This window comes from Malaclemys terrapin, chromosome 2, assembly GCF_027887155.1.
Source record: "Malaclemys terrapin pileata isolate rMalTer1 chromosome 2, rMalTer1.hap1, whole genome shotgun sequence".
NCBI lineage: Eukaryota > Metazoa > Chordata > Testudines > Emydidae > Malaclemys > Malaclemys terrapin.
The window spans coordinates 183916586-183944434 of NC_071506.1; the positions used below are offsets into that span (position 1 = coordinate 183916586).

The following is a 27849-nucleotide window of genomic DNA, read 5'->3' on the forward strand; positions in this document are numbered from 1 at the left end:
CAACTAAGTCTTCTGTTGACCTAGCTACTGCCTCTCGGAGAGATGGATTACCTAATCAATGGGAAAATCCCTCTTGTCGGCATAGGTAATGTCTACACTTGAAGTGCTACAGCGGTGCAGCTGCGACAGCACATCTGTGCCACTGTAGTGTTTTTACAAGGACACAAGCCCTAAATTACTGTGGTAGTGTCTTAATGACAACTTCAGGGCTGATCTTACAACCCCTTACTCCTGTGTGTAATACATAGTCCTGAGACTCAGGATTACAATGGGTCTCATCCAAAACCTGTTGAAGTCAATGGAAAGACTCCCATTGGCTTCAGAGCTTTGGACCAGGCCCTAAATGAGAGAGGATCTGATCCAAGTGAGGATCCAGAATCTGTTACTTAATTATATTATTTTGCCTCATGATCACCCCTATTCACACACAACTTGTATTTCAGGGAGTAAAGGGGTTTTAAAACTTCTGGGTTTATAACTGTGCTTTTGGGAGTGTAAAAAATAACCCAATATAATTGTTTCAGAATCAAGTCAAAATTCTTCAATAAGCAACGACGCAACAGAAAAAGAAAAGAGAGGATTTCTGGGATTTTTCAAAGTTAATAAAAGAAGCAGCAAGGTAAGGGTTCTGCAAACCATTACCTATTTTATATTGTGCTAAAGAGAATTGTTTTCTTTCTACCTTTATTTAGGGTGCCTTTTACATTTCTTCTTTCAAGGATTTGTTTATCCACAAATGTATAAATTACATTCACAAGCACAATCATTTTGATCAACAAGTGAGTTGAGAAGGCAGGAGTGAGCAATATTTAATGGCCATTCATAAGAGGGTCTGATAAGTGGAACACCATGTTTTAGATTACAAAAATAGTCTCAGGTGTAAAACCTCAATATCCAAAAATCCAATGCAATTCCCACATGCATTATATTAATATCAAACTGTGATGCACTGACAGGCTGGAGAAGTTTTCCTTCTGGGAACAGAGTTAAAGGTGAGCAGGACAAGAATTATTTTGGTTTTGCTGAAGCCTGAAAGATGTTTCTCAATTTTAAAAGGCAGTTTTCCTGCCTGCTAGGCTTTTTTACTGTAGAAAGATCAGAAGTCTCAAATCCTGTTTTACCAGTTTTTGTAGAGGTCTTTCAGCCCTTAATTGAAGTAGTTGGGTGTGTTGAACATTTAACAAAACACATTCACTTCTAAATGTTAAGCTTTTGAGTTCAATAGGCATTAACAATGACAAGCAGTTTCAAATAAGTCACTTCCACTCTCAGTAACTCAAGCCTGGTCTTCACTAGAAAATTAGGTCGGTTTAACTGTGTCAGTCGGGGTGTGAAAAATCCACACTCCTGAGAGGTGTTGTTAAAATGACCTAAGTCCCTGTGTAAACAGACATGGACTGTCTCCCAGAGAGTTGAATTACCTATGCTGACAGGAGAACCCCTCCCATCGGTGTAGGAAGTGTCTGTGCTGAAGCACTACAGTGGTGCAGCTCAGCTGTGCCCCTGTGGCATTTTAAGTGTAGACAAGCCTTCAGACTTTTCTTCCTTTGAATCTGTGATGTCACAAACCTGCCAGTTCTGCAGACATCTATCCATGCCTCCAGGAAAACCAGAATGGACAAGATCAACATTTCTGGGAGCGCAACATAAAAAAGAAAGGAAGGAAAAGCAACAAACTCTCAATCTTTCTTCATACATGATAAGGAAGTGTTTAAAAAAAAAAAAAAAAAAAAGCACAAACCCATTATTTGCTTTTTTTTCTAGTTGCCTTTTACAATGAAGGGCCCAGTCCTGCTTCTATTGAAGTCAGTGGGATTTCAGTTCCTTGGGTGGAAGAACAAGGCCCTAACTGGAGATAGGATGCACCAAGAATTTGGAGTCTAGTTAAACCCCCACAACTTCCTCAAGGACTTTTTGATGTTCCTTCCACATAATAAATTCTTTCTCCCAAGACCCCTCCATCTCAGTAGCCTCCTGTTTTCTTATTGGCTCCCTCAGACCAAGCATGGATCCCAGATTACTGCCTTAATCCACTCTAGCATGAAGGGTACTGTATAGCAGGTGTGGCCAAACTGTGGCTCGCGAGCCATATATGGCTCTTTTACCATTAAAGTGCGGTTCCCAGGCCCCTTGTCCCCCTGCCCCATTCTCCACCTACCAGACTTGTGGGGGTGGAGCTCAAGACCTCTTCTGCCTTGCAGTGAGGTGGTGGAGTAGGGGCTTCTATCCAGCGGGGAGAGGGGTCTTTGGGGCTTCAGCCCTGTGGGGCACATCTGCCAGGGCTCGGGTCTTCAGCAGGAGTGGGGCTGAAGCCCCGAGCCACGGCTCCCGTCAGGTGTTCCTTAGTCTCAAACTTCTGAAGATTGTCATATGCAGCTCGGAGGGCCAGTAAGTTTGGCTACCCCTGCTATATACTAATAGATTTAGGAGGAGCTTTAGAAGAGGACTTGACTTATGCCCAGCTTGGGCACATGTAGACTCTGCAGCCCTACACACCCCAGTTTGTAAGTTCATATGGGGGCTGGGTGTGTGCAAATCAGGTGGTGTATGCATACATCAATATGTGAGTACCTATGTAATTGAAAATCTAGCTCCTAATCTACAAGGATAGCGCACCTAAGACCCCACTCCTTCAAAGAGATGCATGGGCAAACTCTTATGCTCCTGCAGCATCTCATAAAAGTTAGGGAGACTCCTTGTGGGCATAACAGTCCACCTATATGTATCCACTTGCATGTAGTGGATAGATACCATAATTCCATGTTAAGTTAATAGGAGCTGTGTCTGTTCAGCCTCTGAAAAACCAGAATCCAGAGGTCCCACACTGGACAACCAAAAAGGGAGGCATCCAATGTTAATGGGCTCTTTTGAAAATCTGACCCTAGATAAGCATGTAGCGTTCTTATTAACAGACCATTCCATTGTGACAGGGGTAAGGATGGTGATGTAGCATAAGAACGTAAGTCATTAATAACCAATACTGATCAGAGTGTGTTTAGGAAAGAACTTGCATATGTACAGCACATTTTTTATAAGTGCAAACTTATACTGGAAAGTTTATACTGTGCATACACAGCAGCCAATTTTATATATTTTTTAACTCTATTAATTTCTGCACAGCTGCAGTATTGCCAAGCCCAAGCATTCCAAAATCATGAGACTGGCTTAAAAATCATGAGATATTTAAAAAAAAAATTGGGGGGCTCATTTTCTTTGCCACCTTGTTTCTGAGCCTTTAGGGTGCACTTGGGTCATTTTTTTAAGCTTTTCTCTACAACTATGAGAGCTGGAACCTTTTTTCTTAAATTAAAGCTGAGTTTCTCACCTAATCACATGAATCCTGGAGCTTTTAAGAAAAATATCAAATATTGGTGAGACTCACAATAACACGGTGAGAGTTGGCAACACTGTTTTTCAACTGGGGTCTTTTTACACATCAAGGGTGAAATCCTGACCCCGCTGACAGTTTTGCCATTAACTTCACTGGGGCCAACATTTTATGACAACTGTCAAATTTCAAGCGTTTTTAACGTAACTGAGGAGGAAAATGTAGAAGTAAAGTTCTGAAAGGGAAAAGTGTGGGGAATATTTTTTTTCTTCCTTGCAGAACTCAAACACTGAAGAAACTTTTCTAAAAACACTTGGTCACAGAGACTATGCAGGAAACTTGCAGGTGAATTTTTCAGAAAGTCGGGAACGTGTGAAAACACCAGGTTATAACTGAAACTTTTGGTAACCTTGGATACAGTGTTCACTCCCAATTGAATGGGGTAATAAAGTACTACAAAGTTCACCCCTGTATAATACCAGGGTAGAAAAGGAATACTTTGTTTCATGTTTCTATAGCCCAAAGTCTCAATTGTCCTAAGGCATGAGCAGTAAACTCAGAAGTTCATAAATATGTTTGATTAACTACTACTAAGAAATATGTGCTTGTACTTCACTGGTATTTAGCTTAAACCCGGCCAGTGTCCTAGGGTCAGATTTTCTAAAATGCTCAATTAGGCTGTCAGAAGTTTTCAGCAACCACAGTTGGGGTTAGATATTTGTAAGAGTTTAGCAGCCGGTAGCTCCATTGAGAACAATGGGAACTGCTGGATGCTGACAACTTTTGCAAATCTGTCCTGAGTTGAGCTTCTGGATCCATCTGAAAATTCTTATTGATTACACCTGCAAATTGGTAGTTTTAAGGGATGAGAAGCAGATCAAGCAAGTGTTGCTATCCTCTATGAGAAAATTATCCCTACTTTACAGGTAAAGAACTAAAGCACCAAGAAGACTTGCCAAGCAGAAAGTATATAACAAACCAGAGAACTGAACCCCCAGGGGGAAGTCCAATGACTTAACTGCAGGACCATCCTTCCTCTGGATGGCTTGTTTATAATATATTACTATGCAAATAATTTTTACTTTAAAAAAAAAAATCTCTGCTGTGAATTGTGTGCTCTTGGTATTCCACTTGGTTCTCCTCAGGTTTGATTTGCAACATTTCTATGATTACAATCTTGGTTTTATGACATCCACTGGGGATGGGGATGAGGTTATTCATGAGCTATGCAGGATTCCAAACTCCTTTCTCTCTCTAGTGTTCATAAACTAGGGACAAAAGAAAAACACATTCTTGGCTGTGATTTTTCAAAGGCACTTAAAGGAATCCCGGTCCTGATTCTTGTCTTCACTACCTGGGTCACTGGCTACACACAGTCTGAGAAACCAGACACTTTATAAATAAAGCATGAAAAATATATTGTAAAAATCCAATTAACAGTTCTTACCTGTTGCTAACACTGAAGATAAGCAATTTCTATCCTTTTACAGTGGTCTTTCTCAAGTCACAATTCTCTTGCCTTCCATTCTCAAGATTCCATTCAAGACTTTATTCGCTGCTTGATTTTCTGCTTCCCAAGTATTTAGATTCATTCTGATTTGCACACACTTTACACTTAGGGCTAGATTATATGCTTTGCACAAAGCCCTGCATAAGGGAGCCAAACACAGCTGCACCAGCCCTACAGGGACCATAGGGCTGCTTATTGCTCTACTCTGCAGGCTATTGTGAAGGGGTTGCAGGGCCACAGCTCAGTTTCTCCCCACCCCTCTCTTGGCCAGTCTGCTCATTGGAATCAGCAAAGATGAGTAGTACCTACTCACAGAGACAGATGTTGTGCTTGTCCCTTCCATGCTCTCCTTCCCCTGTGCACCCAGGAGAATCAGTGGCAATGTGATCCTTGTTCTTCAGTATCCATTTTCTACGAGCTCATCTTTTCTTTCATCATGCTGAATAATTCCTGCGTTTGTTTGTTTTTTCTGCTGTTCCTAGGTTTCTCTGGTCTTGGCTATACTAGGGAGATCTTGCAAACTAGTCAATATTTCTTTAAAAAAAAGAAGTCCAATGCAGCTGTGCTAGTTGAATGTCCTGGTCTTGCCCAGGTTTGGTGCTTTAATTTGGCACAGTTACGCCTTGTTTTGTTTGTTTTCCCATGTTGGTATAGGCTGCTTGTTTGTATTGCAGACAGAAGATCGTTTGAGGCTGGACGGTAACTATGGGGATGAGGATGGTTTTAGTTCTGCAACTGCTAGTGAAAGGAGCTTGGATGTAAGTACTAACATGGCTTATAGATGCTCTTGCTGCTTCTGCCTCCTTAGACTGTTCAGATCAGCAGACGCTATTCCAGCTGCTTGACTAAAAAAAAGTATCAGTGTGCGCTTTATAGTGTGGTTGCCCCAATACTTGGATGTTTTAACATACAGTTCAGGCTTTTCTGACCACCTAAAATGCAACACGGTGTCTTCAAATAAAACTCTCAATGACTTCAGTGTAGCCAGGATTTCACCCAAGGACTGTAATGCTGAACTGTGTACAAATAATAAGTTTCATTTGTGGCCTGGTGCACTCCTTTTTGGTGCATCAGTGTGGCTCCAAATATTTTTTATAAATGATTTTTTGCTTTTGTTTTTAACATTAGAAATATCAGGTGCTCTTTTTGATAGATGACTGTGGCAAGATAGTTGGAGAACCTAGACGCTAACTGATTATACCAGATATCAGACTAGATGCTCACTGTTGTGTCTTTTGGCCTTATAATCTATGAACTAATTATTAATCACAATAATGATTTATTTTTTTTGTTGGAGGACTTTTCAAAATCTTTAGAAGACCATATTGGTGACATCTCAGATGACTGAAACATGAGCCTGAGCTCTCAGAGCCCCTTAGTGAGACAGGAAGGAGTGTCTGGGGAGGTGATGCTCAGGCTGAAACTGCAGCTCATTGGCTAAGAGGAAGGGGTGGGAAGAAAATGTCAGATCATTGAGGCAGAACAAATGATAGAGCAATTCCGAAATGGGGACAGTCGTGAAAAAGAGGCCAAGACAGGAGCAATGGATGGAGCACATATGGCAGGAGTGGGTAGATGATAGATTTGAAAACTGTAGTTCAATAAGTCCAGAGAGAATTTTTTCAATCACAGGGGCAGGTACAGAAAAGGTAATGATGGTGTTACAGGATAGGTAGGGTATAGGCCATATTTTCACTTCAAAAAGGGTATGTAAAGACCTAGTGGAGGCAAAGATGGTTTTTATATGGATGTAACTAGTCAAAGTACACCCCTGATAAGGGGTATAGAGTTGACTTCAGCTAGCAACATCTGGATAACACCTATCTGTGCCTTGTCTGCACAAGGATTTTACATTGAGACAACTATCTGACTATAAACCACACTTTTTTGCAATAAGACATAGCCATAGTTCCTTCATTTACACTTTGTGCTATCCCTGGGCCTACATCCTTACGTTTCTTTTTGTATGGGGTGTGACTGATCGAATCACACTTTATGACACTGGAAGAAAAGAACAGTTTTAAAAATTACCCCAAACACTAACTATTTCTTTTAAAATCACAACAATATAACTTCAGGTACAAACAAATCTTAAAATCAGAGGTAATGTGCCAATGTTCAATAACTGGAACGTTTTTAGGTCAAGTGATTAATCCTTTATTTTTTTTCCTCCAAAGAGCAATTAATCTTCAAGTACAATGTGAGTATTGTTCACTGCTTCACGCATTTGCAGCTAGCTTTCTATGTTACTTTGCATCCTGATAAAATTTATGCACATGCTTAAAATATAAGAATGCGAGTTGTTCCTCAGAAAATTCATATTATGAGAAGTGTAAGTAGTCTGCTCAGCAGTATTGCATCTCCATCCTAACACATGTATCTGAAACCAGTGGGAAAAACTTCAGAAAAGAGCTGCAATAACTTGTGGTCTGGAAACATGCCTTTTACGGTGTGCCTTCACTAGATAAAAAAGGTGATAACTAAAACAAGGTAAAATCCTAGCGGAGACAAGGCAGTTTGTAGTTTTAACATGAGTTAGCGGATTGCGGTATACCCTTTAACTCAAATTGTTCATGTATGAAAACTACAAACTGTCTCGTCTTCTTTAGGTTATCACCACTTGAAAGCTAACACAAGTAAAGAACACATCTTTTTACCTGCTGAAGACCTGGCATTATAGCCTAAAGAAACTCAAACGACTCAACTTGACAAAGAGAAGGTTACAAAATGACTTTACCATGGTCTACATGGCCTTACATGGAGAGAATATTTCTAATAGTAAGGGGCTTTTTAATCTAGCACAAAGTCATAACAAAATCTGATTGCTGGAGGCTGAAGCGAGAACAATTCTCACTAGAAATAGAGTGCAAATGTTTTATACTAAAGGTAATTAATCATTGGAACAAGATATTTAGGGTTGTGGTGGATTCTCCATAATTTCATATCTTTAAATAGAGATTGGATGTTTTTCTAAAAGGTATGCTGTAGCTCAGCCAGGCAGGGCCAGCTCCAGGCACCAGCTTGGCAAGCTGGTGCTTGGGGCGGCCACTCCGGACAGGGGCGGCAGGTCCAGCTATTCGGCGGCAATTCGGCGGACGGTCCCTCACTCCCACTAGGAGCGAAGGACCTTCTGCCGAATTGCCGCCGCAGATCGCGATCGCGGCTCGTTTTTTTTTTCGTGTGTGGCTGCTTGGGGCGGCCAAACCCCTGGAGCCGGCCCTGCAGCCAGGGCTTGACTCAGGAACTATTTGGTGAAACTGTACAGCCTGTGTTACGAAGCAGGTCAAACTAGAGATTAAAATGATCCCTCTGACCATAATATCTATGAACATTCAACATCAGAGAACTGTAGGTATTTTTTTTTTTTTTATGTAAAGGAAACAGAATTAGCTCTCAACATGTTTAAACCCTAGAGCTGATGTGTATTGGACCACATTGCATTTTTGTTTATATTCTTTTCTATTTTGTGTTCTTGCTAGTCACTCATCATTTTTCAGGTATATATACTTGATGGGAACGGGACTTACTTAATATGTATTAATATTAATAATAATAAAAACTGTTTTATTGTAGTTTTTAAACTCTAGATTCCAATAATACATTTCTTTCTAACTCAATCATTGCATAGTATGTAACACCAGACATCTGATAGAAAACTAAATCTAGTCTTGGGATAGTTGAGATTAGATATATATAGGTCTGCTAAAGTATATATGACCACAAACTGGCTTCTTTACTCTTTTTAAATTACTCTCCTTTCAAATGAATGATTTATGAAAGATACAGGCTGGCAGAACTAAGAGGCCGTGGGCTCTGATAATACACACATTTAGGAAGAAATAAGATTTGGTTTCTAAACATTGTGAAAGTCCTCTTAAGTATAGCTTGCCTTTTATTTTATGCTTACTAATTATTTTAATTACTATTTGTAAAGAATAATAGTTGAGCATAGTTGGTATTATTTGTGACCTGCAGATGTAAGAAGGGCCACTCCAGATCAGTACATTGGAGAGGAACTGCTAGGTGCTTAAGAAGGTGGAGTTAATGACTCCATACATGACACTTTTCCCTGTGAGTCGGTGTCCACCCCACTGTGGCACTGAGTAAGCATCATCATTCAGATGTGACATAAAACCAAGCTCATGATCACTTGCATTAAAGATTCCATTACACTCTTTTTTTGTTTAAGAATAAGGATATTAATTCTGGTGTCCTAGCCAAATTCCAGCTCAGCCAATTACAATCTACCTATTTACCTACCTACCTACCTACCTATCTAAATTTTTGCATTTTTAATTAGATACAGTGTTGCTCTTCATTTCAAGTCCCAGTTTCTCATGTAGTCTTGCCTTGTAGAACAGCTGCTCTGCCACAACACAGAGGTGGATGCATTTCAGTAGTCAGTGAAATTATCATATATATAGCTCCTTATGGGCCAGACGCTAAAACCCTTATCATATTGAATAGCAGCTTACTCCACTAATCATAGAATCATAGAATCATAGAATATCAGAGTTGGAAGGGACCTCAAGAGGTCATCTAGTCCAACCCCCTGCTCAAAGCAGGACCAATTCCCAGCTAAATCATCCCAGCCAGGGCTTTGTCAAGCCGGGCCTTAAAAACCTCCAAGGAAGGAGACTCCACCACCTCCCTAGGTAACGCATTCCAGTGTTTCACCACCCTCCTAGTGAAATAGTTTTTCCTGATATCCAACCTGGACCTCCCCCACTGCAACTTGAGACCATTGCTCCTTGTTCTGTCATCTGCCACCACTGAGAACAGCCGAGCTCCATCCTCTTTGGAACCCCCCTTCAGGTAGTTGAAGGCTGCTATCAAATCCCCCCTCATTCTTCTCTTCTGGAGACTAAACAATCCCAGTTCTCTCAGCCTCTCCTCATAAGTCAATGGTCCCATTGAAGTAAAATACTGGTTGATATGAGTGAGAACATCAGGGTCAGCCCTAAATTAGAAAGATATTTTGGGATCCTGTAGGCTGAGAAGTGTTATAAATGGAAGATATTAATTTTCTCAAAATGTCCTCTGTTAGGTGTTTCCTCTACTATAATTCCCTTTAAGACTCCCTTCAGAGTTATTGGCAATTCTGTCAAGTATCAGAGGGGTAGCCGTGTTAGTCTGGATCTGTAAAAAGCAACAGAGAGTCCTGTGGCACCTTTAAGACTAACAGATGTATTGGAGCATAAGCTTTCATGGGGGAATGCCCACATGCATCCGACGAAGTGGGCATTCACCCACGAAAGCTTATGCTCCAATACATCTGTTAGTCTTAAAGGTGCCACAGGACTGTCTGTTGCTTTTTGCAATTCTGTGTCATCCTCAAAGCATTTTGCATTGCCCCAGAGCATGGGGTTCAAATTTGGTGCCGAGCCACCAGGATGAGCAGGTGCCAGAGCAAAGGCAAGCTGGTATATGCTCTGGATCTGCAAAGAGAGAATATCTTCCATGACTCTTCAGAGATTCCCTTCTGGGTGGCACAAGGAAAAGCAATGGTGGGCCCATGAGGGAGCTTTGTTCAGCATTGGCTGCCAAAGAAAAGGTCATTGCAGTGTCATGCCTTTGAGGGGTGAGTGAGTGGAAAAGAGGGTTTTGGAAGCTCCTGGTCAATGCCCTTTGAACAGCAGAGCTCTATCTACAATACTCATATGGCCCCCATTACCATAGTATCTGAGCACCTCACACTCTTTAATGTGCTGATCCTCAGAATACTCCTGTGAAGTAGAGAAGTACAATTATCCCCATTTTACAGATGGGGAATTGAACCAACTCCACCCTTTCCCCACCCCTGCCTTGCCCCCATTCCAACCCCTTCCCCAAAGTTCCCGCCCCAACTCCTGTTTCGTGGCGCAAGCGCTGGGAGCTGGCGAAAAAAGCGGGCACGCGGCGCACTCAGGGGAGGAGGCAGAGCAGAGTCAGAGGTGAGCTGTGGCGGGGAGCTGCCGGGGGGTGCAGAGCACCCACCAATTTTTCCCCATAGGTGCTCCAGCCCCGGAGCACCCTTGGAGTCGACGCCTATGGTTGTATATTCATTTTAGCAGTCAAACAGTATTCAGTGCCATGTTTATACAAATTTGTTTGGAGCCATTAATACCACCACCAAGTAGGTAGTCATTGACAGGATAAGGGAAAATTCTCTTTTAAACCAATGGGGGGGAATCAGACAAAATAAACGAGAAAGGACATGTGTTGCTGGCATCAGTAAAAATAAGGGGAGATAAAGATAAAGTGTCATCCCACAGAGATACAGAATGTATACAAAGTAAGAAAAAAGAATTCTGCTTAGTGGTCTACAGCACCCATCAAACACACAAGGCTTTATTCCTATACAATCTTTTACTTTTATAATGAAGTAAATATTCTAAATGAAACAAAAATATCTTCCTTAATTTTCCTCTTTGTGAGCTGGATCTGTCAGCTCTGTGCAGAACTAAAAAACAGACATGCATAGACCTAATATGATGTTTTGTAAAGTGAACAAATTACTGAAAAGTGTGTGTGTGTGTGTGTGTGTGTGTGTGAATATATATATATATATATAGAGAGAGAGAGAATGTATTTACATGCAAACAAACATGGTAGTCAGAAGTCACAGCACATTTGGAACAGTTTGTTATACTTCTCTTTCTATTCCAGTGGTTTTCAACCAGGGGTATGCATACCCCTGGTGGATTTTCCAGGGGGTACATCAAGTCATCTAGATATTTGTCTAGTTTTACAACAAGCTACATAAAAAGCACTAGCAAAGTCAGTACAAACTAAAATTTCATACAGACAATGATTTGTTTATACTGCTCTGCATACTATATATTGAAATGTAAGTACAATATTTATATTCCATTCGATTTATTTTATGATTATATGGTAAAAATGAGAAAGCAAGCAATTTTTCAGTAATAGTGTACTGTGACACTTCTGTGTTTTTATGTCTGATTTTGTAAGCAAGTAGTTTTTAAGTGAGGTGAAACTTGGGGGTACGCAAGACAAATCAGACTCCTGAAAGGGGTACAGTAGTCTGGAAAGGTTGAGAGCCACTGCTCTATTCAGAAGGATTATTGTCTTTCAGTTGGAATTTAGAACAGCCTGCAAGAAATGGGAGTACGTGTATAGAGTAATTTTTGCCACATGGTGTCACTATCCTCCAAAGAACAGCTAATCTAAATGAAACCTGATACTCCTACCAGCAAGAGCTAAAATTAGTTATGTTTATTTTGGAGGGTCCTAATAGTTTCATAAATCACAAGGCAGCAACGTATCCCAAGTGCTGAATCACATATATCTCTAATGTGGAATTTGTTTATGTTATAAATCAGTTTGGAAAAAAATACTTAATAAAAGCACAGCCAGGCATTTTGTCAGAGGTTTTGAAACTTCAGCACAAAATCTTATCACACAAGGTTTCTGTGGTTTAGGAAGATGATTTCAGAGGAATAATGTTCAGAGATTTCCTTCAGCACATACAGAGCAAGCTTTTTAAAATCTGGCCTTCCTTTGTATGCCTGAAGTTAGCCATTGTGAATAATTTGAGCCAACTAATCTTGTTATTCATAAGACTGTGAAAGGGACCTCGAGAGGTCATCGAGTCCAGTCCTCTGCCCTCATGGCAGGACCAAATACTGTTTAGACCATCCCTAATAGACATTTATCTAACCTACTCTTAAATATCTCCAGAGATGGAGATTTCACAACCTCCCTAGGCAGTTTATTCCAATGTTTAACCACCCTGACAGTTAGGAACTTTTTCCTAATGTCCAACCTAAACCTCCCTTGCTGCAGTTTAAACCCATTGCTTCTTGTTCTATCCTTAGAAGCTAAGGTGAACAAGTTTTCTCCCTCCTCCTTATGACACCCTTTTAGATACCTGAAAACTGCTATCATGTATCCATTCAGTCTTCTCTTTTCCAAACTAAACAAACCCAATTCTTTCAGCCTTCCTTCATAGGTCATGTTCTCAAGACCTTTAATCATTCTTGTTGCTCTTCTCTGGACCCTCTCCAATTTCTCCACATCTTTCTTGAAATGCGGTGCCCAGAACTGGACACAATACTCCAGCTGAGGCCCAACCAGGGCAGAGTAGAGCGGAAGAATGACTTCTCGTGTCTTGCTCACAACACACCTGTTAATGCATCCTAGAATCACGTTTGCTTTTTTTTGCAACAGCATCACACTGTTGACTCATATTTAGCTTGTGGTCCACTATAACCCCTAGATCCCTTTCTGCTATACTCCTTCCTAGACAGTCTCTTCCCATTCTGTATGTGTGAAACTGATTTTTCCTTCCTAATTGGAGCACTTTGCATTTGTCTTTATTAAACTTCAACCTGTTTACCTCAGACCATTTCTCCAATTTGTCCAGATCATTTTGAATTTTGACTCTATCCTCCAAAGCAGTTGCAATCCCTCCCAGTTTGGTATCATCTGGAAACTTAATAAGCGTACTTTCTATGCCAATATCTAAGTCGTTGATGAAGATATTGAACAGAGCCGGTCCCAAAACAGACCCCTGCAGAACCCCACTCGTTATACCTTTCCAGCAGGATTGGGAACCATTAATAACTACTCTCTGAGTACGGTTATCCAGCCAGTTATGCACCCATCTTATAGTAGCCCAATCTAAGTTGTATTTGTCTAGTTTATCGATAAGGATATCATACAAGACCGTATCAAATGCCTTACTAAAGTCTAGGTATACCACATCCACCGCTTCTCCCTTATCCACAAGACTCATTATCCTATCAAAGAAAGCTATCAGATTAGTTTGACATGACTTGTTCTTTACAAATCCATGCTGGCTGTTCCCTATCATCTTACCACCTTCCAAGTGTTTGCAAATGATTTCCTTAATTACATGATCCATTATCTTCCCTGGCACGGAAGTTAAACTAACTGGTCTGTAGTTTCCTGGGTTGTTTTTATTTCCCTTTTTGTAGATGGGCACTATATTTGCCCTTTTCCAGCCTTCTGGAATCTCTCCTGTCTCCCAGGATTTTCCAAAGATAATAGCTAGAGGCCCAGATACCTCCTCTGTTAGCTCCTTGAGTATTCTAAGATGCATTTCATCAGGCCCTGGTGACTTGCAGGCATCTAACTTTTCTAAGAGATTTTGAACTTGTTCTTTTTTTATTTTCTCTTCTAAATCTACCCCCTTCCCATTAGCATTCACTATGTTAGGCATTCCTTCAGACTTCTCGGTGAAGACCGAAACAAAGAAGTCATTAAGCATCTCTGCCATTTCCAAGTTTCCTGTTACTGTTTCTCCCTCCTCACTGAGCAGTGGGCCTACCCTGTGTTTGGTCTTCCTCTTGCTTCTGATGTATTGATAAAAAGTCTTCTTGTTTCCCTTCATTCCCGTAGCTAGTTTGAGCTCATTGTATGCCTTTGCCTTTCTAATCTTGCCCCTGCATTCCTGTGCTGTTTGTCTATATTCATCCTTTGTAATTTGTCCTAGTTTCCATTTTTATATGTCTCCTTTTTATTTTTTAGATCATGCAAGATATCGTGATTGAGCCAAGGTGGTCTTTTGCCACATTTTCTATCTTTCCTAACCAGCGGAATATCTTGCTTTTGGGCCCTTAATAGTGTCCCTTTGAAAAATTGCCAACTCTCCTCAGTCGTTTTTCCCCTCAGTCTTGATTCCCATGGGACCTTACCTTTCAGATCTCTGAGCTTACAAAAATCCGCCTTCTTGAAATCCATTGTCTCTATTTTGCTGTACTCCCTTCTACCCTTCCTTAGAATTGTGAACTCTATGATTTCATGATCACTTTCACCCAAGCTACCTTCCACTTTCCAATTTTCAACGAGTTCCTCCCTATTTGTTAAAATCAAATCTAGAACAGCTTCCCCCCCAGTAGCTTTTTCAACCTTCTGAAATAAAAAGTTGTCTGTAATGCAGTCCAAGAACTTATTGGATAGTCTATGTCCCGTTGTGTTATTTTCCCAACATATATCTGGATAGTTGAAGTCCCCTATCACCACCAGATCTTGGGCTTTGGATGATTTTGTTAGTTGTTTAAAAAAAGCCTCATCCACCTCTTCCACCTGGTTAGGTGGCCTGTAGTAGACCCCTAGCATGACATCACCCTTGCTTTTTACCCCTTTTAGCCTAACCCAGAGATTCTCAACACTTCCGTCTTCTATGTCCATCTCCACCTCAGTCCAAGTGTGTACATTTTTAATATACAAGGCAACACCTCCGCCCTTTTCCCCTGTCTATCCTTCCTGAGCAAGCTGTACCCATCCACACCAACATTCCAATCGTGTATTACCCACCAAGTTTCGGTGATGCCAACAATGTCATAGTTGTACTTATTTATTAGTACTTCCAGTTCTTCTTGCTTATTACCCATACTTCTCACATTTGTATATAGGCATCTAAGATCCTGATTTGATCTTGCCTCCCAGTTTTGCTCTGACCCTCCTTTCTGTCTGCCATTATAGCCCACGCTTCCTCCTATTTCCGACCCATCTCCCAGGTCTCCATGTTCTCCACTTACCTGTGGGCTTTGCTCACCTGTCACTGTCGAACCTAGTTTAAAGCCCTCCTCACTAGGTTAGCCAGTCTGTGTCCAAATAGGGTCTTTCCCCTCCTCGAAAGGTGAGTGCCATCTCTGACTAGCAGTCCTTCCTGTAATAGCATCCCGTGGTTGAGGAAGCCAAAGCCCTCCTGGCGACACCATCTTCGCAGCCAAGCATTCACCTCCACGATGCACCTGTCTCTACCCGGGCCCCTACCATTGACAGGAAGGATGGAAGAGAATACCACCTGCGCTCCAATCTCCTTCACCCGTACTCCCAGAGCCCTGTAGTCACTCTTGATCCGCTCACTGTCACACCTTGCAATATCATTATGATGCACAGTCTGATAGTTCTGTGTCTAAAATGACAAACGACATCCGCTAATATGAACTCACAGGCGCAAAAAGTGAGGTCAGCTTGAGTCCAATCTGAAAATCAAACCCATAGTGTTATTAATGTGCATTACCATGTTTTATATGTGCCAGTCTATTATTGTGTATTTGTATGAGTTTATATCAATATTCATACATTACAGCACAGTACAACTCTAAAATATGAAGTAGGGTTGATTTGTAGTGGAAAACTATTGCACTGGTGTTTGAAAAGTAACCAATACTGGTATTTAATAGCTAATGCCACAGTTTGTGGACATTGGTAAGCATTAGTGGTCACCTTTTAAACTCAAGGGACGGAAGTTTTTCCTATAAACAAGAAATTCCAGAACATCTGCCAACCTTTTAAAAATATGTTTTGCTCTTAATATGCTGCATCTTCTGTAACCTGCGCTAAGGGTTCTGTTGTCCTTCACTAGGAGATGTGACTGTTTCAGCCAGTAGCAAAGCTCTCGCAGTAATAATGGTGACCATGTTGTAAATAATTGTTTGTTTCTGTTTACACTTTTTGTTTTTATTTTTTGCAATTTCTGACCCTCCCATTCACTTTAAATTCTCCCCTTCCCCCCACACACAAGTTTTCTTTAAGGGAGTTTGTCTAACAGGCAGCAGAAGAGGCAGAAAATGTTCTCCAAAAGCTGCAGGAGCTGGGAGTTGTCCCCATTTACCTAATGTTATGACAGGTTTCAGAGTAGCAGCCGTGTTAGTCTGTATCCGCAAAAAGAAGAGGAGTACTTGAGGCACCCTGGGCTATGGCTACACTGGCACTTTACAGCGCTGCAACTTTCTCGCTCAGGGGTGTGAAAAAACACCCCCCTGAGCGCAGCAAGTTACAGCGCTGTAAAGCACCAGTGTAAACAGTGCCCCAGCGCTGCCCAGTGCTATAAACTAAACCCCTCGTGGAGGTGGAGTACCTGCAGCGCTGGGAGAGAGCACGCGACCACACTCGCACTTCAAAGCGCTGCTGTGGGAGCGCTCCTGCGGCAGAGCTTTGAAGTTTCGAATTTAGCCACTGCCTTAGACACTAACTACTACTACTGCCCACTTCATCGGATGCATAGAATGGAACATATAGTAAGGAGATATATATACACACATACAGAGAACATGAAAAGGTGGGAGTTGTCCTATGAACTCTAAGAGGCTAATTAATTAAGAGAAAAAACTTTTGTAGTGATAATCAAGATAGCCCATTACAGACAGTTTGACAAGAGGTGTGAAAATACTTAACATGCGGAAACAGATTCAATGTGTGTAATGGCTCAGCCATTCCCAGTCTCTATTCAAGCCCATCAGGTTAGGCTTAATAAATTTGTTAGTCTCTAAGGTGCCACAAGTACTCCTGTTCTTTTTGCTAATGTTATGAGTGTCTGTATATAGTTAGCTAATTAACAGATAAGGTGCCAGTAGGTGGAGCTCAAGCACATGTAGCCTAGTTTCTGGGTTTTTCAGGACTAAGAGTATGTTTACACTGGAGCTGGAGGTATAATTTCCATCTCGGTTAGACGTATCAGCTCTAGCTCGGATTGAGGTAGTGTGCCAAAAATAGAAATGTGGCCATGGTGGTGTGAGCAGCAGAATGGGGTAACTGCCCAATTACCTAACTCAGATTTCAGGTGGGATCTTACTCAGGGCAGATAGCCAATTGTGCCGTCATCTCCCAGTCTTCCCCCCCCCCCCCCCCCAGTTTTGTGTCCCAGCCCCCAGCCCCCTGCAAGTCCTGCTGTTGTGCCCTCTACAGCTGAATCGTGCAGCTTTCTCCTCCAGGCTTCCTGGGCCCAACAGGAGGGTCCTTGAGAGTACAGAAGAGGTGGTCTCCCTTCTGTCATTTCAGGTACCCAGACACCCACACAATACACAGCCCACAACAGTTGCAGTTACAGGGAAGGTGCTGCCCAGCCCCAGACTGGAGCACGCCCAGTACTCATGGAATCATCTGGGAACTTAGCTGCTGAAATCTAAACATCTCTGCTGAGCATGTGCAAACTGTGGTTTTTCAAAGGTTTGTAATTTGGCCAAATTTAGGTGGATTTTCACGGGGACAGCAAAAGGCACATTGCTGACAAAAGGCCACCCGTCTGCTACTTTAAGTCCTTGCTCCAAAACATGGGGGTGCTAGAGCTTTTCAAAGAATTCTTTTAACATGGGCAAAACAACATATTTTTCCCTGGCCTCATTCTCAGAATCAGCTGAATTGTTTTGACTGAAATTTTCCAAAATAATTCAGCCTGACAGACACCCAGCATGGCAAACTTCAACCCAAACAATTTGTTTCACACAGTTTATAAGTGACTGAAAACAGGGTTTTATTTTGGGAAGTGTACAGCAAACTTAGTAGCAGGCGGTACGATCAGCCCTGTCTATAACACAGTGTTGCCAACCCCAAGCCTTCAAAAATAATTTGTCTGTTCTGCCCCGGAAATCAGAAGAATGGCTAAAAAACCATGAGATTTAAAAACAATAATGTAGAGGTTCTTTTTGTTTTATCTTCTGATTTTTGAGCATTTATGGTACATTCAGGTCACATTTTCAAGCTTTTCTTTGCAATCATGGCAGCTTGAAGCTTTTTTTTTAAATGACAGGTCAGATTCCTTTATAATAATTTGCCTCCAGGAGCTGGCTCTTTAAGTAAAACATCAAATACTGCAATGCTCGGGATAAAATCATGAGAGTTTAGCAATGCTGTGCGTTGCTTTCCTACACAGTAGACTCTGAGTCCACCTGTTCATTGTTCCCTGACTTGTAATTTATGGATGGAATGCCAGATTGCCTCTGGACACTAGGAGGTTTAATGTCTTTCCATTTAGTTGTTGCTGTTCCAAAAGCATTTCAGCAAAAGCTGCTCCTGCAGTGATTTTTAATTAAAGTCATTTTAAAGAAAAGACCCTGCAGTGGCATTTTCAGGTGAAGAAGAGGAGAAAGAAGGGAAGGGGAATGGAAAAGACTAAGTTTCTGATTCACTATTATATTGTTCCACCTTTTCACTGAAATCAGTGACGTTGAGTCAGTGCAAAGCTGAAGTAAAGCAGCAGCAAATCAGGCCCATGCTTTTTGGCTTAATTTGTATGTGTCTGGCTATTATATATTTTATTAAAAAAAAAAAAAAACAAAGACAAAGCGATTAATTCCATTTGATAGTTTCTGGTGCCATCTCAATCTATTCAAGCGCTGCTTCTTTGGTATATGACAGTGCCAGAAACCCCTTAGTGGCATAATAGGCTTGTAATTCACATTTGCTTATAATTAATTCAGGACACAGTGCTCAGTGCAATTGGCAAAAGAATAGGGGAGTTGGAAATAACACCTTTAAAGACAAGTGTACCTTAGGGTCAGGGTTTGTGATTGAGTTTCTACTATTTAATATATATGTATAGTTTCATTAAAAAAGATTTCTCATATTTCTGTGTATGTAAGATATTTGGCTATCTAAACTTTTCCTTTTAAGGCTTAAAGTTCCCAAATATTACTACTGGTAATAAACAAACTTGAGTGTATGTGTGTTACTGCCCTTTACTGTATGTAGTGAGAACTGTTTAATTGTGTGTCATAGGCCATATATTGCTAACATGCAGTGGAGAGTCTCCTTTTCTTCAAGTGATAAGGGCCTGTATCTTTGGAGCAGAAGACTCTGAGTCATAGCCACATGTTTATTATATTAGTGTAAAATAATCATAGGTGCTAGAACTAGGGGTGCTGGGGGTGCTGCCGCACCTCCTGTCTTGAAGTGGTTTCCATCGTATGCAGGGTTACAGTTTGGTTCAATGACTCTCAGCACCCCCAGTATACAAGTTGTTCCAGCACCCTGAATATAATTATGAGTATACAGAATTTAGATAAAATACAGTTTTTTGCCTTTGCTGATTATATGAATTCTTTTCCATCCAAATTGCTATAGCATAATGAAGCTTGAGCAAAAATGCCATTTGGTTGTTTTCCAAATACTTGCATGGATAGCGCAGACTCAATTTCATTAAAATTATTAGAGAGCAATAACTTATATATTTTACATAAGATGATCTCATGATTTGGGCATAAATTTCACACTGTTCATTGGTAGCATTGAGCTACTTGGTAATGTGTGAAATTATGTGTTTCAGCAAACACATGGCAGAGGAGAGAGGATTTGCTGACAGGACACAATGTATTTCACTTTGCAGGAGGAAGAAATGTTTGTCCAATTGAGCCTTAGAGCTGTGTTCTCTCTTTGATGCACAGGGGAGTTACGTAACTCTGACTGGGCCATATACTATCTTCAATCCTGCCTTTGACATCAGTGGGAGTTGTTCACATGGATCAAGGGCAGTGTGACGTTAATGAGAATTATGTGAATACCTCCCTTGTACCTCGGTGTGAGACTGGACTTTCTAGTATAAGGTAGCTCCCAGCCTAAGTAGCCATTTGACAATATTTTCTTAGTTTCTTGACCATCACCAAACTAGATTTTGTTTTTCTTGTACCTGCAAACCTAACACTGGCCTTGCCCTCACAGAGCAGAGTCAATGACTAAAGCTTTCTAAATGATTCAGGACTTTGTTCCTATTCCTAGCATTCTTAATTTAAATGAAGACCTTCTATACAACATTTTGTGAAAGGAGGGAGGAGAAATAGGAAACAGTACATTGCCTGGAGGTGAATCTATACACATTTGATAGCATATTCTGATCCATCCAGGCTCACTTCTGTTCTTGAAATATGTTTTCTCACATGTAACAATAATTCGTACTTGTATAGAACCTTTCAGCAAAGGATCTCAAAGCACTTCACAAACATCAGATTGCACAATAGTCATGGAAGGGAAGGAAGCATCATTCCCATTTTATAAATGGGGAAGCTGGAGGGGAGATAAGAAAAGTGGTGTGGTCAAGGCAAGTGACATAGGCACTGGCCCAGGAAAGCACTTAAACAGCATCTTAACTTTAAGCATCTGAGTAGGCCCATTGACATATAATATTTATTTATTTATTTATTTATTGTGTTAGTGCCTAGGGGCCCTAGTCATGAGCCAGAACCCCATTGTGCTAGGTGCTGTACACAGAACAGAAAGACGATCCCTACCTCAAAGAGCTTACAATAATATGCTTAAAGTTAAGCACCCGCTTAAGTGCCTTGCTGACTCAGTTTCATAATGAGCCAGAAATAGAACTCAGGTTCCTGACTCCCAGTCTCCTGCTCTACCCACTTGCCAACTCTCCCTGTCTTACACCCTGTGAAATTTTGTGTGGAGAGTTTTTGCGCAAGATGTTTTTAAAACAATGAAAATGTAAGGATTTTTCTCCAATTATAACAATTGTTCCTTAGTTTTTTGTGCAGCACCACATACTTTCAGATACAGGGTTTGATTCTGATCTCCCTTACACTTGTGTGAACTTGGTGTAACTATACTGACTTCAATGGAGTCACTTTTCATTTATAATTGAATAAATGAAATCAGAATCAAGGCCACAAATTAAACAGAGGGCCTGCCTTGTAAAAATCTAATGGCAATGTATTTGACACAAGGGGAAGAGGGGGGGAAAGTAAGAAACATTTCCAACTATTAATCAAGCAGCAAGCTTTTCTTGCCTTCAGTCTGGTAAATTTACAGATGAGAGATACTGTGCAGAGACTGTTTCTGTACAAACAGAGAAAGCCCTTCAAATGTAAACATATGAGCAGCTGGCATGGGAGATTAGCAAAGCAGTAGTGGGCGGGGAATAATAGTGGATAGTGGTGCCATCTAAATTTAACTAATGCTAGGTAAGTACCTTGTTCTGGTACAAGGGGTATAGATCAGAAAGACTATATTAACTGAACCTAAAACTACTGGCGATTACATAAGTCAGCACAAGTAATTAATTTGCCTTTTAAACTAGTATTTAATTAAAATTACCTCTCCTTTCAGAAGTTCCCAAATGGAAAAAAATTAGTAAAAGTCATTATGGGCAACCAGATTAGACTAATGACAAAACCCGGCACTTCTTAAAAATTGTGCTTGTGATTGTTAACGGTTTTGACATATTCGATTTCTAATTTGATCAGGTTGAATATTAAATTAACAGATAGCAACATACTGGAGCACCACACTGGTTAAGATTCAAAGGTTTTGATTACACCAGTTTTCAGTGTTTTCAGCTTTGTCAGTGTTTAAGATAATCCTCTGCTTTCTTCTAACAACTACAGAACCAGATTATGCATGTGTGTATCCGGTCATGTTTTTCCTCACAATTTGATCACATTTTACAAACCGCATTGAGCTGCAAATCAGTGTAAAAGCTGTCAAATCCAGATCAAGATATTTGCATGTGTTAATATTCAAAATTACTTGATCCATTTACAAAAAATGTGTCCCTATAGCCAAATTCTGCCTTTTTTTAGATGTACCTGCCTAACCTAATTCTAGAGATCTCTCTGTAGCTTATATGGGGATTGTTACCTCATTGCCATTCCAGTGAGTAAAATTTCACACTTTCCTCTTCTGGGAAGGATTTTTTTACCTCATATTATGCATTCAGCCATAGGGAAGCCTTACTTCCCCCCCCCCATACATGATCATACTGTGGCTTATGCAGGGGAATGATGGGAGTACTTTATACTTCATCACTCCCCTGAGGGGGTGTAAAAGTGTGCTTGCAACTGAGTCCACTTTTTTTTACATACCATAGATGTTTCCTCACCAGTCATGAAGACACAGTGAGAGTCTCAAATTGGGCCTCCTTTAACGAAGTCAAATTAAAATGAAGGTGGTTGATCACACTTAAAAAAGGGAAAGAGGACTATGCCCATTCTCTTGTTAAAGGAACAGGCTTAACCTTTTTTGTGATCTCAACAATGAAAATAGAAATAACAGTGTTACTGATATAATACGATTCCAGGATTGTCACCTGTGTGTCACTCTGAAGCCTAGAATGTCAGTTGAGTCAGTGTGAAGTGATGGAAACAGCTGCAAGTGTGGTTGAGAGCTCATTTTGTTTAGAATATCAGGTTCAATCATCACTGGGATTCACTGTCTGTTAACATACGATATTTATGTTCTCAGCCATTTGACTTTACAAAATACACCTGTGTAGCGTACAGCTGCAGGAAGGCAGGTATCTCTGCCATATCAAGAGTCCTGCACCATTGTGATACCAGAGGTAACTCAACCAATCACCACCCTTATTATACAGCTACTTTGCATAAAACAGTTTTGTTGGTTGTATGCTGACTGCACGGATGGTGGATTGCTTGGCCCAACCGCCACATCCATTTGACACAAAGTATCCCAAACACACTTAGGCTTTCACAGCAGCACACATCCTTCATCCACCACCCACACAAATAAACACAAAATCTTATAGCACAACACCACTGACACAACTCATCAGTAATCTCCCAACACAACAACACAACCAGCAAGCATAATCACCCCAAAGACAGACAGCCCCTCACACCACAATGCACACCCCTCATTCACCACCTGTAAAATCAGCACAAAATCTCCCAGCACAACACACACACTCTCCCACCCTCCCACATACTTCGCATAATTGGTCTTTGCAAGGGTACATAAGAGGGGACTGGTTCAGGAGCTTATCCTTTCCTCCCTGCCACTCCAAGATCCAGTCGTCTGGTCAGAGACTCATCCCTCCTGCACCCACCTCTAGGGCAGGCCATTGCAAAAGGAATAGTTACACACACACTTCTCTCTCTGCGGAGCTGGCTGTGGACAGAGAATTGACCAGCATAACACACTCACTCTTCCTGCAGACCCTGGAGCTCCCCCGTTGGTGTGGTTCCAAACTACCCCCAACACAACTCTGTTGCCTACCAAGCCCAATGTGGTTGACCATTTTTAAAAGATGTTTCACTTTCCCCAGGTGTTTCCTTGGTAGGAATTAAATAGCAAAACCTGAAGTGATTATGTATATTAAAAGAGTAAGAGCTTTTTGTCTTCCAGTTATTGGGCTTTTAGGATTTTGTATTGGGTTTGGCAATATACAGTGGCTTACAGTGGGACCATTGGCACAGTCAATTTACGATGGCCGTTGGAGGCCTGACACAAAGCTCATTGAAGTCGATGGAAAGGCTCCCATTAACTTCAGGGGCTTTGGATTTTAAGGCCCTTTATGAGCTTCCAGGAATTGTCTACACTAGGAATTTCTAGAAAACCACCAGTGCTCCCTCCTGTTCAGTTCTGTGCAGTGAATGCCGTAGCAGTTTCTGGCTATCTTACCACCATGTTTGAAAACCTCGGGGCTTAATTCCTTGTTGGTGTGCTATTGACGCAGATGAACAGCTCAGGTTGATTAATTCTCATCATTTAAAAAGCACATGCAAAGATTTTCCCATTGGAAGAACAGTAAACAAGTGGAGACTTGCAGAGGGAGGTGAGTTATGTACAATGGCAAAACAAGGAGTGGCTTTGATTGAAAATAACTTGCTGCAAGAGTAAGTTTTTCTTTTATTATCTAGGGCTGTGCGTACACATGGGAACTGCAGGAGAAAATTCCCACCAGTGCTGCCATGCTTAAGATGCAGTGGTGCTAGCACCGGTGGGTCCTCAAATATAGACAAGGATCCATGGACTTCCATGGTTTGTGTCAGTTAAACCTAGGACTAATATTGAAAATACAGGTAGCACAGCATTCTGACTGCAAGTGCAAAAAGTGGTTGCAAAATGTTACCATCTGTGATGGGGAGTGGAGAACTGTGACTTGAAAGCATTGCATGCCTACCTTACATGGGTGTAACTGACCTGACGAGGTGCAAGGCAACAGAGGATCAAGGCCCAAAAGAGTCATGAGTGTGGAGCATTCACAGGTTAGGACTGTGAGTCCTAAAGTGACCATAATAACCTTTAGACCTGGAATGCCCTTTGTGGTTTCAGTAAGATACTGCCTATTAGTAAATACAGAAAGAGAGACTGGTGTGCAGTGGTGTATGTGAGATGAGAGAGGACTGAAGCAGGTGGAGCTCCAGAAAAGCTGTACTTTGTCACCCAGCAATGTCCTATTTTGGGGCAGGGACCGTCCTTTTGTTTGTACAATGGCTAGAACAATGGGAAATTGATCCCGGACTGAGGCCTCTAGATGCTACCAGAATACAAGTAATAAACAACAAATGATACCACTGTTTAAACAAACAAACAAAAAAAAACAATATTGAAAGCTGTTTTAAAATAACAATGAGGATCAGGTTGAATCCTAATAGAGGAAGAACGTTTGGAGGGAAATCTGCTTCTTTACCCTTAACTCACCCTGATGTGCTCAGTTATTGCAGCTCAGTTAGTCTTTACCAGCAAGTTTCAGAATAGTGATTATTTTGTCTGCCAAATGGGATGATATAAGGGCAGACTGGAAGTCTCTACTCTGAATTTCTTTGCTCTTGTGAGATTGTCAAACACGGAAATTAACATTATCACAGTTTCTTCAGTGTTTAAGTACACACATTTGCTATCCAAATTTAAAATTCCATCCAAAGGAGAAGTACCTGCCATGGTCTCTGACCGCAGGAATCATAGTATTTTAAAATGAGAGATGGAAAAACCTATTAGATCACGTATTGTGTCCATCTAACAGTGAAGTAATGTTCCTTACAGAATATTGCATTACTTGAACTGTTTATGTTGTTCTTATGTATATCTATTGTAGAAGCACCTAAAGAGCTCAGTCAGGGCTCAGGGCCCCATTGTACCAGCCACGACACAAGTAAATAATTCAGAGAAAATCCCTTTGCCAGAGAGCCTGTAATCTGGTTTAAAAGTTTCAAATATAAAAAAGATATATTGGAATTGGAAAAGGTACAGAAAAGGGCAACAAAAATGATTAGGGATATGGAACAGCTTCCATATGAGGAGAGATTAATAAGACTGGAACTGTTCATCTTGGAAAAGAGATGATTAAGGGGGTCTACGATAGAGGTCTATAAAATCATGATTGATGTGGAGAAATTAAATAAGGAAGTGTTATTTACTCCTTCTCATAACACAAGAACTAGGGGTCACCAAATTAAATTAATAGGCAGCAGGTTTAAAACAAACAAAAGGAAGCATTTCTTCATACAACGCACAGTCAACCTGTGGAACTCTTTGCCACGGGATGTTATGAAGGCCAAGATTTATAACATGGTTCAAAAAAGAATTAGATACATTCTTGGAGGATAGGTCTATCAATGGCTATTAGCCAGGATGGGCAGCGATGGTGTCCCTTGCCTCTGTTTGCCAAAAGCTGGGAATGGGCGACGGGATGGATCACTTGATGATTACCTGTTCTGTTCATTCCCTCTGAAGCACCTGGCATTGGTCACTGTCGGAAGACAGGATACTAGGCTAGATGGACCTTTGGTCTCACCTGGTATGGCTGTTTTTATGTTCTTATGTTAATCAGTGTGGGTGCCTCTACTTCCCTGGAAAGACTACTCCACAGCTGCTAGCTAATAGTGTTAAGATAGCTTGGTAGCTGAAGCATCAGGGATAAAATCTTTATACTTCCTGGAATCCTAAATTCAAATCTTGAGGATGTCTAGTCTAGACCTTCATCCTTTTGAGGTAAATGAACTGAACCCTGTAATTTGTTATGTAGGTATCTTTGAAATAAGACCTTAAAAACTGAGGTCTTGTCTTTTTGTAAAATGTTAACGGTCCTGTTGAACTTTCTGAAAGACTGCATGTGTTGTGGTGTGGCTGGTCAAAATGTTGTCCAACATGCTGTGGGCTGATTGGCTGCATCTCACTGATGTCGTACGTACATCGTTTTGAAGCCCTTTGGGATATGAAATAATTGTTGTACAGAAATGGCAGTGTCATACAGACTGGGCTATTATGCTGCTGCTTTTGCATCTGCTCTTCCTAAGAGATCTCCTACCACCCAGCTCTTTCATATCTCCTGCCTATTGTTGGATTGGAGCCAATTCTTAGTTGCTATAAATGGCAATCGCTCCAGTAACTTCACCAGCTGAGGATCTTGCCCCTGTGTGGTGGTGTTTTTCTTCAAAAGCAGGTTGACCTTTCACCTGAACAGAATGATCTGCTGAGTGCCATTATCCACAGCCTTCTGTAGCTTGCTCAGCATGGAAAGGTGCAGATACAGTTCTTTGGGCTGGGTTAAGTGCCTTAGGTGGTTAAAACTCAATGTACAATATTTATTAATTACTTTGTAAAAGTTTAAAAGCACTAATTGAAGCCATAAAGTTTCAGGCTATTTTCATCTGAATCACCACATTAGAATCCTCTTCTTATAGAGATGTCATTAGTGACTCCATAATTAAAGTTTGTTTTTGAGATCTGCACTTCAAGCAGAATAAAAATCCTCCTATTACACAGTTCAACAACTGAAGTTAGTCTCCAAGTTTCACATTATAACTGTTCAGAGGGCATGTGAATTTTTCATAGTAGTTTTAGCAAAATATTAGCTAATTGCAAAGGCAATATTTTAAAATGGTCCCTTTTTTTACATTTTGCCCTGACAATCTCATGGTTTTATTTACCTCCCATGGTTACCACAGACTTAAAAGCAAAATGCTGTTGCACAACTTTAGCTCTAAATTAACAGAGTTTTTGTATGGGAATGAGACTAGAAACTGGGAGCCATTTCCTCAGCTTTTGTAAATTGGAGTAGCGCCCAGAAGAGCTATACTGATTTATATCAGCTGAAGATCTGGCCCTGGATCCCAGGTAAGATGTTCTCCAATGGTCTTCTCCATTGTTCTCCATCTGTAGTTTTTTGCTAAGAGAATATGCAGGAAACTTTCAGAAGCACAAAGGACAGTTAGGATCCCACTTATCAAAGGTTGATGGGAGCTGGTTTCCTGACTGTCCTTTGTAACTTTGAAAATCTCCCCCAGGCATTCGTAAAGGAAAATCATGTAGCAAAATTGAAAAGTCTACTTTTTTAATTAGGTTGAAGTGGAAGTCCCTTCCATCTGCCTCCAAAAAACATGAATGTATTGTTCTTTAAAAGAAAAACATAGTTAATGCTAACATTTGTAATAATAGTATTTCTTGGTACTCATCCCTATTGATCTTATGCTTTGTGGGTATCATAGTAGGTTTATTTTAAAGTTAATGACATTGAGATAGAGTGTGAACTGGTGTAAACTGGCATAACTTGACTGAGGACATCTCAGATCTGATC

The 27849-nt window shown here is 40.9% G+C and overlaps 1 protein-coding gene across 2 annotated transcripts in view; it reads left to right on the top strand.

Moving 5' to 3' along the window:
- The window catches only part of LOC128832009 (protein cordon-bleu-like), a 178453-nt gene that overhangs the window by 90168 nt on the left and 60436 nt on the right, over positions 1-27849 (top strand). Inside the window, exons 7-8 of one of the 2 annotated variants that reach the window (XM_054019005.1) lie at positions 525-619; positions 5513-5596. In XM_054019005.1, the coding sequence (XP_053874980.1) occupies positions 525-619; positions 5513-5596 (179 nt within the window). The remainder of the gene's footprint in view (positions 1-524; positions 620-5512; positions 5597-27849) is intronic. The other variant, XM_054019006.1, reaches the window with a different exon arrangement.